Source organism: Sciurus vulgaris (genome assembly GCF_902686455.1).
Source record: "Sciurus vulgaris genome assembly, chromosome: 2".
NCBI lineage: Eukaryota > Metazoa > Chordata > Mammalia > Rodentia > Sciuridae > Sciurus > Sciurus vulgaris.
The window spans coordinates 150,628,213-150,641,747 of NC_136462.1; the positions used below are offsets into that span (position 1 = coordinate 150,628,213).

The 13,535-nt window shown below is 41.3% G+C and overlaps 1 protein-coding gene across 5 annotated transcripts in view; it reads left to right on the forward strand.

Moving 5' to 3' along the window:
• The window catches only part of LOC306654118 (endophilin-A3), a 578,788-nt gene that overhangs the window by 33,456 nt on the left and 531,797 nt on the right, over positions 1-13,535 (forward strand). For 3 of the 5 annotated variants that reach the window (XM_079127387.1, XM_079127383.1, XM_079127384.1), the window contains exon 1: positions 5,733-5,946. The exons of 1 other annotated variant lie outside the window; for it this stretch is intronic. In XM_079127387.1, coding sequence (XP_078983513.1) covers positions 5,902-5,946 — 45 coding nt within the window. In that variant the 5' untranslated portion in view covers positions 5,733-5,901. Of the gene's footprint in view, positions 1-5,731; positions 5,947-13,535 lie in introns of those variants that run through there. One more of the 5 variants, XM_079127382.1, reaches the window with a different exon arrangement.

Below are 13,535 nucleotides of genomic sequence, written 5' to 3' on the forward strand. Positions count from 1 at the left end.
TCTTGGTGTCCCTCAGCTTCCACTCTCAGCATGAGGAAGTTGCTCCCAATTTCAGAGGGGCCCACAACTTCAATCTATTTCATACAACACCTGTGAGGTCTTAGCATGCTCAAAGACCAGTTAAGGAGCTCCCAGTCTTGGGAGCCCAGAGACACATTTTGATGGGAATTTCCTGTTCGCCTTGATAGCTTCTGTAAATGCCTGGTCAGATGTATCCGTGAGAAAACCGTATTTCCTATACTCCCTTCTGCTGACCATCAGGGCAGGATTCCCAGCCCTTAGTCCATTTTCTGGCTGCAGAGCCAACCCACACCAACCCAAAGGAGTAAATACTTTTAGAACCACTGCTCACATCACTTTCAATATACAACACAAACAGCAATACCTCAAATTTCCTTGACCCTTCTTCTCCACCTGTTTCTTCCATTACTCCTTAAACATCACCCCCAGCTTCTGGTTAAATCTGGTGTCTTTAGGTCCTCTCTGCCCTCTTCATTGTCATTTATTTATTCACTAAATGAATATTTATGCTTATTGAGCAGCTCCAGGATTCCAATACTCTCTGGTACTGGGAACACTGCAGTAAATAAAGCAGATTTATAGAGCTAAGCTAACACAGCCATCACTAGCCACATGACTATTTAAATTTTAATTAATTGAAACTACATAAAACTAAAAATTAGAAACCTCCAATGCCACCTTTTAAGTGTGGCTAATGGTTACCAGTACTGGAAAGTATAGATATAGAACATTTCCAGCATCACAGAAAGTTCTAGACAGTGCTGCTGTGGGAGGGAATAAAAGGAGGATAAAAGGAGGAAGCGAGGAATGGAGATAGGTAGGAAGTGATGAAATTGGGATGCTGGGTCTTTTTTTTTTTTTATTTTTTTATTTTTTATAACCACTGGCTCTAGTGGCCACTTCCATTACTTTCTTGAAATTCTTCTTTTGGGACCGTGACACCATTCTCTCTTTGTTCTTCTCCTATTTGGCCACAGGAATGGGACAGCTGTCTTGAAATTCTTACAATAAGAACTACAGCACCACTTTTGCACTCACCACGATTCAAATGTGCTACAATGTAGCTAAAGGTGCTGCGTGCTCTTTAAAAACTTTGAAGCATAAATGCGTATGAAACTGACCACTACCTGATGTACTTTAAGTTCAGAGGTTTACCCTGTCAATTCTCAGTAACACCACAAGGTGGCAGCAGTAGTTTACTAAAGCTATCTGTAGGGCTCAACTAAACCCCTCATCCCAGATGTAAACTTTATGCATCTATTTATTGGAAATGAACAACAAATCCCTTGGGGGAAGATATGGAAATGTAAAATAGAACCTATGTAATTAACAAAGGGCAATTATGGTTGCAGTATGACACAGAATTCTAACAATGCTTATAGAATTCAGAATAATAGTTCATGCATTTCTTATAACTATAACAGGCAATTAATTCATTGGTTCATTATATTTGCCTTTATTGTTGAAATGATGCCCTCCCTTCATTCTCCATTTCTAAATAAATTAAATCATCCAGGTTTTCTCCTCTGCATTTTAAAATAAAAAGTCTTTCTAGCCTTTCCTTCATGGATCAATTGATTTTCCCTCAGCTTTATGTAAAATGATAAGTGAAGAAAATCTATACATTGTTCCCAGTTGTGATCTTGCAAGTTCAAGGCAAATTGCCATCATGTCTGCTCTCTTACCACACTGATGGGCACACGTCTTTCCAAGATGTGTGGGGGCAGGAGTGGGGGGTGGGGGAGGTCTATGAAGTTATAAGGAAAGCAAAATAGTAACCATGCTCTCACTTTATGCTGCAGCTAGGTATGTGAAAATGTGAGGGAAAGAATGTTTCTAGGTCTGGTTAATATAAATTCTTAGCACACTGAGCCAAGCCCTGTCCTTCTGTGCATGAGTGACCCAGGATGTCTCCTGAGAAGGGAGTCCAGGTAAGCACATTTTTCCGGGAAAATGGGAGTCAAAGCTAGAAATTGAGAGGCCATGATTAAACTACCCAAAAAAGGTTAATGTAAGACTCAGCTCTCTGGGTGCTGCCAAGAACTTCGATCTGGAGCTTGTTTCAGGCCATAGGTTAATCAGCTTCTTAATGACATGGAATTCAATTCAAGGCAAGTGGAAAACACAAATCATGTTTCTTTGTTCTCCTCCCTTTTTAATGACCATGTATCAAGGTATCAATTAAAACTGTTTTATATATATATATATATATAAAATATGTTGATTTGTACTTAGAATTATTCGAGTCCTTTTGTGCACTAATTTTCTACCTCAGAATCCATCCTAAGGAACTAATCCTAAATAGAGGAAGAAAACCATATTATGAAAAGAGATGTTTAATGCTAAATTGTTTAACTTATGAAAAAAAATTTGGGGAGAAACCCTCTTAAATATGTAATAATAGAAAACGATAAAATAAATATTGATAGATCCAAGTAAGTTACCGTGAAAATAATGTGTGAAGACCAGACAATATAGAAAAAGTTCATCTAATGAAGAGAACAAAGAAGACAAAAGAGTATGTTAATGTGATATGGTTATGTTTGCATTTTGTACAGGAAAAAGACTATTAAAAATGACAAAATATTCATTTGTGACAATATAGGTGAAACTGGAAATCATTATTTTAAGTGAAAGAAGCCAGGCATGGGAAGACAAATTCTTCATGATCTCACTCATATGTGTAATCTAAACACCTTGATCACACAGAAGTTGAGTAAAGTGATGGTCATCAGAGACTCTGGAGAGTGGAAGGATGGGGAGAGGTTGATCCAAGGATACTAAGAGTTAGGAGTAAGAAGATCTGGGTTGTTGCATGGTAGGATGACCACAAGTAACAATAATATAAGCATATTTCAAAATACTAGAAAAAAGGAATTTGAATATTTTCACCCTAAAGAAATAAGTTCTTGAGGAAATAGATATGTATAGCCTAATTTAAACATTGCACAATGTACAATGTATACATGTATCAAAATATCATATGGTGGCCCCAAATATGTATAACTTAAAGTCTTATATATCAGATTGTAAAAAAAATTTTAAAAATAAAGAAATAAAAATGACAATATATTGAGTAGGTGTTTTAATATGATCCCAAAGGTAATTTTCCCATCCTTTTTTTTCTTTTTGATACTTTCCTAATTTTCTTTAAGTGCTGTATAATGGAAAATACATACTTAAGAAAACATTTATTTTTAATTTTTTAAAACAATGTCATGATTCTTTATCTCAAAATTTCTCTTAAAATTGTCTTCTCTCCATCTTTGCCTCCTGACCTCAAAAACTGATGTCATGTACCCATTTAAACCGGATTCTTTTGCTGTTTCAGACCAAATAAACTGGGCCCAGTATGTTCTCTCCCCAAGGTCTCCCAGACTGCTATGTCCTGGTGGAGTAGGAGGGAATGAGGTAGCCCTGGCCCAGGTGCCCTGACCATGGTACATTCTAGTCACAGCTTTCATACAATGTTTATTGATAATGATAGAGAATATAAATGCAAATATTTTATCAGTCCGGTCTGTTTAGAAAATAAGAAAGAATAAAACAAACAAACCATATATCCAACTGTAGAAATTAAGGAAACATAAAGGAGACTCAAATAAACATTAGTGGACATTTGTTATTGCCTTTTAGTTTTGTTTGGTTTTTGACTGTATAGCTTCCTACATTAGAGAAATCCACCATGGTGTGACTCGTGGTTCCTGGGCACATCATCTGGACTTAGCAAATTACATGCTATCTGCTGGAGTTTTGAAGCTGGAGTGAGTCCCTGAAAGAAGCAGGGAATAGCTTAGCTTTCATTCTGGTAGCTATGGTCAATGTTCAGCAGAGCTAGATGCTGTACACTTGATAACAATGATGAATAAATTAAAAGTTGGTTTAAAAGACCAATCCAACTGGCAAACTTCCAATGAGTCTAATCATTGAAAAAACTAAAAAAAACATAAATACTTTTACAAAGGAAAAATGTATATGAAAGATTCTAAAGTTTAAAAATTATGAGAATGTGATCTATAACTCCACCTTTGATTAAGTTAAGGCTTTACATTACCAAAATTGACTGAAGTAGGAAACTTGCATATGCTACCAATCATGGAAGAAATACCAATAAGCTATTCTTAAAAGAACCTACCTTTTTCCCAAATAGCACAGAGCCAGATTGGTTTAGGGGGAAGTTCCTCTGAGCCTGTGCTGTTTAGATTACTGTTGTGGATGGAAAAAACAGGCAAGTATGTTCTACACAGCCCTGAACCCAGCTGGCTTTCTGCCTTAAAGGGTAACTACCCAGTGGGTGAATCCTGTTGAGTGGGGTTGGGACTGCTGTGTGGACAGGTCATCTTGCTATGCTATTCCCATCCAGCTGTCACCACCTTCAAACCTTCTAGTTATTTATATGTAATTGGTGTCAGCTACCCCTTGGCCAGTTAAATCCCAAGTCATACTCATTAAATCACTAAAGATTAGGAGCTCTTATCCCAGAATCTCCACTATCTCCACACATTTTCTACCATATCAGAGGGAAAACACTATGGACTCCAATCCTTGTTCTCCAGGCCAATATGAGAAAACAGCTGTAGTTACTTGCCCAGTCCTTACTAGGATGAAGTTAGGACTCAGACCAGGCTGGGGGCTGAGAGCTAATGGCCATGGGACAGGCTGTAAGAGTTTTGTCCTGGAGAAACCCTATAGCTGAGTGGAAGACAAAAAGCACAGGCATAAACCCAAGGTATCCAGGGCAAACAGATCTGCCAGTCACCTCAAATAGGGGCCTGGTAAGAGATCACAAAAACAAGTTGTTTTTAGGTGGATGCTGACAGAGGAAGATGTTTCAGTGTTAAGCCTTACCACTTAGGTCTTAGGAGCTCTGGGGATCTTCAAAAGACAGATTCAGAGATGAAAGTGGGCTTGTTGGGGGTAGCTATGGAGAGTTAATGTCATATTCTGTGTACCATGTTCAGTGTTCCTGGCTGAGCCTTCACTGTGGAAGCGCTGACCTCTATGCCAGGTGCAAAGTCATGTCTCCTATCACACCAGGTGGGGGTTGTGGAGGGAGCAGGGCCCCAGGTATGGCAAATTCCTCCGGATATGAAATGGAACGCGCTTTTATGTCACCTTTCAGGTTGGCACTCATAACGCAGTTGACAATGGGCTCAGCAGTCAAGGGAACGAGTACTACATTTATTGGCAAATTACGCAACTCTTGGGTTCTCAGAGGACCCAAATCGCTTGGGCACAGTGCACCTAAAGCATCTCTCAGCCCACAGGCAGCTTCCTCTTTTCGCAGGTCCCCTGTCCATTTGCATTTCCCTTCCCAGATACAGTTCCGAACGCCCCTTTCTTAGAGCATACATCTACCGAAAGAGCGCCGGAGGGAGGCGATGTTGATGCCAAATAGTAAAAGCAGGTCCCAGAAGCACATAGAGGTGATTCCTTTTCCCGTTCCATGACAATTTCAAAGCCAGATGCATCCGGTTCGGCGCCCAGCAGTAAGCCCTGTGTGGCCCTGCTCCCCAGATCCCCGGGAAAGCCCTTCATCCAGCTTCCCGGGAGCTTCTTCCCAGCGGTTCAGGTCCTGCAGGTCTCTACGCAACAATGAAGCGTAGGCGGCCCCAACGGTTTCATTTGCATACAGCCGCGGCTTGGCCAATGGGCTGCGCAGGGGCTTTGGAACGCAGTGTTGCCATCTGCGTGCGCGCGTGTGTGAGAGTGTGACAGCGGCTGTGGCTGTGGCTGTGGCCGTGGCCGTGGCCGTGGGAGGCGGGCCCCGCGGAGCCCCGCCGCGCGGGGACTGGCCCTGGCTCCGGCTGCCACAGCACGTCGCGTCCGCGTGTCAGGGCCAAACCCCGAGACCACCCGCTCCGGCTTCACGCAGCCGCGATGTCTGTGGCCGGGCTGAAGAAGCAGTTCCACAAAGCCAGCCAGGTAGGGAGGCACACTGTTAAGGAGGGAGAGGGACCTGGGGGCTGCGGCCCCTGGAGGCTCCCAGGCCTTTGGGACTCGAGCTCCCTGAGGGGCCTCTCGGGGCTTATTTTCTTCCCGCCTAGGAGGGCGCGAGGGTGGGGTGAGAGGCCGCCCGCTCTTTTCCTCAGCTCGTTGGCGCCTTCTTCCCGGTCCTCAGCCCGCGTTCCATCCCGGGCCCCAGCAAATCTGAGAGGCTCTGCGCTGGACAGAGCGGAGGTGGCGGGCCACAGGGTCTCCGGCACTGGAGACTGAATGGGCGTGCGGAGGCCCGGAGGCCTCCTCCCCCGACTCGCTTCGGGAGGAGAACCTTAGGGAGTAGGGTGCCGGCAGGGCCTCCCTGGAGTCCCCAGCCTTTTGGATGCTAGCGCCTCAGTGCACGTTCTGCTGCCTCCAGGCGGCGGCGCGGGCACCAGTCCCTCCAGAGATGCTGTGTACTTGGCGCTTGGCTGGGCCCCGCTGCGCTTCCACCGCGCGCCTGGAAATGGACACCGCTAGTCTGCGCTGGGCTCCCTGACTGGGGCTCTTCTCTGCGGTCCTTTCCTTCATCATCTTCCCTGTGATGACCTAGGGCTGAGCACCAGGCTCCTGCTCTCAAAGATCTGAGAGTGTGGTGGGGAGACGGAGACAGACACGTAAACAAACAGTGCTAGACACACCTCCGCGCACAGAGGATGGCAGAAAACACAGTGGGGGCGTCAGGGAAAGCTTCCCGGAGGAGGAAGAGACGTGTCTTTTGAGAATTATGAGGAGAAACTGTGGTTGTGGATGAAGGGGGAGGGGAAGAGAATTGCAGAGGAATTCTCTGCAGGAAAACAGGGAGGCAAGAAAATGTGTGTGTGTGTGTGTGTGTGTGTGTGTGTGTGTGTGTGTTGAAGACAAGCAAATTTGTTTTCCAACATTGCAGGCTCTTCTAGCAATGGCAGAGCGCTCATTGTAAAACCTATTTCCACCAGCACCTCTAGGGATCTGTTGCTTGGCCCACTTCTCCCTCCCAGCCTCAATTTTTGCTAGAACCCAGGTGCACAGATTTCATTCAGAACCCAACTTGTGATGAGGCTTCATCCCGCTTCTCCAACACATTGGTACAAGAAAAGCAGCTGGAATTAGAAGATTCTCTTTTAGCTTCATTTCAGGCTGCAAGGCACTCTGACCCCTCACTCACACTCCATGAGGAAACTGGGTGATGGCGCTGTTTTTGACTGAGGACATTGGGTGGACAGTGGTGCTACTCAGGGTGACAGGAGGTACCTGGAGGAGGTGCCAGTTGGGTGAGGGCAGAGATGGTGGATTCACTGTTGGACCTGGGTACTTCCAGGGGTATATGGGATGTTCACGTGTCACTGGTTTTGGAGCAGGTGCATATCTTACTTTGGGTCCAGGGGTGAGATCAAGACAGGAGCTAATGATTTGGGGGAATTTCCAGCCTAAATAGAGATTTTAAAATGTCAGTGCTGAGGAAATTGAAAAAAGGCACAGTGGACTAAATAACAACTCTGGGGAGCAACCATATTTAGGGACAATGTTCAGCCTACTGCTTGATGAGCACTGACCTACTCAATAAATATTTGTTGAATAAGTGGCGTTTGGGGATGGTGCCACACAGGAAGGAAATAACTAATAGAATACAGGAGAGAAAGAAAAATCATGGGGGGCAGGGGAATGATGTGTGTTTGAAGGTGGAAATAATGGGCAAATGCTTCTGATGGATGGGTGGAAAAGTTCAATTGGCTTGGGCAGCCAGGAGGCCAAGTGCCACCATGGTCAGGGGAGTATTAGGGTGATTGTTGTCTGTGTTTGTTATGTGGACTTCCTTAGCCCTGCAAAGGACCAAATCTCTTTTTTAAAAATTTTATTTATTGGATATGGGCTTTATAGGAGCAAATATCAGAGATTAGCAAGATGTAAGTCCTTGGATAATTGAGGTTCATTTCCGACAACTAACCAGAATGAATGGTTGAAATCCTCAGAAATTTTTGGCATTGGAAAAATATTATGCTAGTGATAGGTGGTTTGGTTTGATTACTTATAATCAGTTCATTAAAAATGAAATGAGCAGAGAGACTCATTTGGCCTTTTTTTCTGCATGGTTGAAATAATTTGAGACTTTATTTGAAAGGAAAGACATTGCAGATTCTTTCTGGGCTTACAACATTTTGTGGTTAAAGTGCCCAATATATAAATCTTTTATCTGTTCTAGAAGTCTTTCTAAGAAATCTCACAATGCAACAGACTTGATGGAGATATTACTGGAGAATTAATATAATAAGAGGGAGTACAGTAATAAAAAATGCCAGATGTTCTCAGACAACATTTTAACAGCAGGTTTTAATTCATACAGAACTTTCCCAAGGGCAGGCGAAAGGGAGTCCCAAATGATGTCATTGGCTAAATAATTCCCAGGGATTCAGGCCTAGCTTGGCCACTAATCAGCTCTGTGGCTTTGGAAACGTGACTTAACCCATCTGGATGTTTGTTTTTTCTCTTTATGATGAATTAGAGGATTTAGAAGCCATGTCCGTATTCTAAAATTAATTGATAGCTGCATGACTCTGTGACTATACTAAAAATCATTGGGTTGTACACTTTATGGGTGATTTGTGTGGCATGTGAATTTTAGCTACATAGAGTACACACACGTGTTTGTGTGTGTGTGTGTGTGTGTGTGTGTGTGTGTGTGTGTGTGTGAGAGAGAGAGAGAGAGAGAGAGAGAGAGAGAGAGAGAGAGAGAGAAGAATCTATTCCACACAGAGGAAGATAGAGATTGTCAAGGGGATCTTTTATAGATAAGAGAATCAGGACCATGGCACAGATCATTTTTCTCAACAATGGGTCAGGTAGAAATATTCATAACCTCCTAGTTAACTTGGTCCTTCTTTCTTGATATCTCACCTGTTTTTGAGAATAAAGGTCCCCTTACTTTGCCAAGAATGAACTGTAAACCCCAGAGAGTATTGCATCACTTTGGCAGCACATGGAGACTCAACAGGAGAAAGGATGAAATAAAATAATAAGAGTATAAGTTACTAACAAATCAACTCAATTTTTTGCTTCAGCATTTGGGACTAGAACTCTGGTTTACTGAGTTTGTAATTAAACACTTTTTTTCTCTTGTCAGAATCTTTTAAATAGTTTGTTACTTTTCTTTTTTTTTTTTTTATTGTAAACAAATGGGATACATGTTGGTTCTCTGTTTGTACATGGCGTAAAGGCATACCATTTGTGTAATCATAAATTTACATAGAGCAATGTTGTTTGATTCATTCTATTATTTTTTTCCCTTCCCCCCACCCCTCCCACCCCTCTTTACCCTCTATACAGTAGTTCCTTCCTCCATACTTGCCCCCCTCCCTAACCCTAACTCTAACCCTTCCCTCTCCCCCATTATGTGTCAACCTCCACTTATTAGCGATATCATTCGTCCTTTGGCTTTTTGAGATTGGCTTATCTCACTTAGCATGATATTCTCCAATTTCATCCATTTGCCTGCAAATGTCATAATTTTATCATTCTTTATGGCTGAGTAATATTCCATAGTATATATATACCACATTTTCTTTATCCACTCATCAATTGAAGGGCATCTAGGTTGGTTCCACAGTCTGGCTATTGTGAATTGAGCAGCTATGAACATTGATGTGGCTGTATTTCTGTAGTATGCAGATTTTAAGTCCTTTGGGTATAGGCCGAGGAGTGGGATAGCTGGGTCAAATGGTGGTTCCATTCCAAGTTTTCTAAGGAATCTCCACACTGCTTTCCATAGTGGCTGCACTAATTTGCAGTCCCACCAGCAGTGTATGAGTGTACCTTTCTCCCCACATCCTCGCCAACACCTGTTGTTGCTCGTATTCTTGATAATCACCATTCTAATTGGGGTGAGATGGAATCTTAGGGTGGTTTTGATTTGCATTTCTCTTATTACTAGAGATGTTGAACATTTTTCCATATGTTTGTTGATTGCTTGTAGATCTTCTTCTGTGAAGTGTCTATTCATTTCCTTAGCCCATTTGTTGACTGGACTGTTTGAATTCTTGGAGTAGAGTTTTTTGAGTTCTTTATAGTTTGTTACTTTTCTGGTAGGGACAAAGCTTAAGCTATTAGAAATAAATACTCATAGTTTAGAGATGGCATTGTGGTTTCTTGCTAACCACAGTACCTGACCAATAAAAATGTAGCCTATGATAATTACACTAGCATTACCACTCATTGCTTTGTATTTGTTATGCTAATTTCATAGTAAATTTTCTTGATAGAAGTAATCATTTGTGAAGGATGCTTGGGGCCACACAGGTACATTTTCTGACTGCTGCATACTCTGGACTGTACTAATAGTCATGCTCTTTCCATTTTGGAATCTTCTTAGGGCCTTGTTCCATATCACCATAAAATCTAGAGATCAGTTTTTGTCTTATCTTTTCTCTCCCAAGACTAACCATCTAGTAATGACATCCTCATAGGCTCTATGCCCTTTTGCCTTTTTGTAGCAGTGCCCTTTAACCTCTGTCACATGATCCAGCAACACCATAGGGAATAGGGAGCCCATAACAGCTTTTGTGATAACTTTTATCCCTTTCTCTTTTGATGCATTAACCAGAAAAATGATAAGCAGTTATAGGGCTCAGACATATTCCCTGTAATTACTGACTGTACAGGGGGTCATTTATGGGTAAATGTTTCAGAGAAGGATGTTCTTTGTAAGTTAAGAGATTCTCTAGGGAGGCAATGAATGTCTCTTGTTTCACTTTCTCATTAGAGAGAGATAAAAATGCACTTTGCAAAATCCATAATGATTTATTTTTCTCTTAGATGCATCAGAAAATATATTAAAGCTGAAACACTTTTCTTCTTTCCACATAGATTGCTTAATAAAATTAGTCCATAAATCCATGTTTTTTCTTTTTTTTTTTTAGGTCAGGGCAGATATTTAAAACAAATTGATTTTTTTAATATCTGAAGAATACAATCCAATCCAAACATTTCTTACCACTGGCAACTTTTTGTCCTGTAAAGTAAATGTAATTCAGAACTTGATTTTAAAATGACTTTAAAAGCAGAGGTTTTGAAAAACTGTTATTTAGAAGGAAAGATAGTAGACTGAGGCAGACAGTATTACCTTATGTATATGTATGATTACATGAATGGTGTGAATTTATATTGTGTACAACCACAGAAATGAAATGTTGTACTCCATTTGTGTACAATGAATCAAAATGCAGTCTGTAAAAATAAAAATTTAAAAAAACTTATTTAAGATTAGTTTTCTAGCTTTATTAACTAATTCAATATATTAAACTATGTTTTCCAAAGTTAAGTTGTGTGTGTGGGGGTGGGGTGTCTCGCATGTATTTGGGGAAATTATTAATTGACATGCTTTATCCAAAAAATAAAACACTAAACAGAACTGACGCACCACTTTATTTGGCTAAATAATAGGTGACCATATTCTGGAGATTCTGCATCAGCAAAATGTGGATATTTAGATTTTGCTTTCCAAAGGAAGCCTGGGAATGTGTTGGATTGTGGACAGAGAACGGGTCTGGGGAAAGCACTAGGGATGGGATCAGGGAGCATCTTGCCGTTCTAACTCTTCTAGTTCTTTGCAATGACTTCCCAATGGGCTCTTCTTTTGTGTTTCCCAGGATCATTGCCCACATGTTTTTACTGCAGCACCAACAGCCAGTGACCTTCCTGGGCCCTGTATAACTTCTAATTTTCTTTCTAATTCATTGGATGATGATGTCTCTCCCCTAGCACTGGATAAATCTTTCTCAAACACCAATGCCACCAAGTGCTTTGACTGCTCTGGTCATCAGTGGTGGAGTGGCTGCTATTTTAGGCTGCATGACTTGGGTACTCTTTAAGGAATCTAATATCTGAGTCATAGATCATCACCACATTCATGATCTACCTTGTTCATGGGTTACAATTCAGAAGTCCAGAGGGCCTGTTGGTTCATGTGTGGTTGTTCTCTCTCCTGCTAGTGTAACAATGGACGAAGCACAGTTGGCTTGTCATTTTCAACCCCATCTCCTCCCATTTTCTTGGGGGCTTTGTTCTTGTGGTTGCATCTCTATCCTGCAGTACATTTCTTCTCTCCTGACTCATTTCCATCAGCATACAGGCATACTCTTTAGTATATCTCCTGTCTTGCCAAAGGAAAGGAGAAAATCCTCCCTTGGTCTTAGATCTGCCTTCATCCCTGTTCTACTTCCCCTCTCCGTAGCTCAGCAAAATGCATTGAGAGTTTGTTGTCCTGTGTCTGATTTCATGTCACCCATTCTCTTCTTAACCCATTCCTGTTCACTCTCTTCTGCAATGGTCTAAGACCACACATCTACGTCTTGAGTGACCTCCAACTTGCCAAGTTGGATGGTTATCTTCCCATCTGAACTCTCAGTGGCATTTGCCCCAGTGGGCTGTTCTTTGACTATAATACCTACACTTTCAGTTTTCCTCTGGACTCTGTGGCTGCTCCTTTGAGTCTTCTTTGGGCTAATGACTCCTTCTTATCTACTTGACTGCTAAATCCTGGCATATTTGAGGGGTCTGGTTTGGGAAACTTCTCTTTTCTAGCCTTGAACTCAAAATGATTTACCCAGTTACTTCAGATTTAAATGCAATGTGTATGTTGATTACTCCCTAAATTATATTTCTAGCCTAGATGTTCCTCCTAAATATAGACTTACAAATCAAACTGTCTGAATCACCTCTCTTCTTGGATATTGAAAAGGATCCCAAACCTAAGATGTCCAAACCTGAACTCTTTTTTTTTTCTTTTTTTTTTTATTGTAAACAAATGGGATACCCATGTCTATTTGTACATGGGTTAAAGGCATACCATTTGTATAATCATAAATTTACATATGGTAATGTTAATTGTTCTATCCCAACATGTTTTTCTACTGGTGATTTAAAACATCTGCTCACGTGTTCAATTAAAACAAAAACAAAAACCAGGATTACTCCTTGATTTCTTTCTTTTTCTTATTCTTGATTCATCAGCACATCCTTCCTCCTAGTTCTGTTATGAAAATACACCCTTAATCCATATACCGTTCTCTCTCTCTGCTACTGTCACCCTAGTCCTGGCCATCATTTCTTGCCCTCATGACTGCAGTATCTTTCTAATTCATTTCCAAACATTTGTTCCCACCTAGCTACAATCTGTTTACCCACAGTGGCCAGGATGCTCTTTTAAAAAAATGCATCTAAAACAAAACAAAAAAGCAAAACAAAACATAACATAGCATAACAAATGCTGGAGAGGATGTGGAGAAAAGGAACTCATATACTGTTGAGGGAATGTAAATGACTGCAGCCGTTATGGAGAACAGTATGGAGATTCCTCAAAAAAAAAAAAAAAAAAAAAAAAAAAAAAAAAAAAAAGGAAAGAAAAAAGTAAAAGAACTAGGATATGACCCAGAAATCCCACTTCTGAGTACCTACCCAAAGGAAATGAAGTCAACATGTCACAAAAGACACCTGTACCCATGCTTATTGTGGCACTATTCACAATAGCTAAGATATGGAATCAACCTAGATGCCACCAGTAG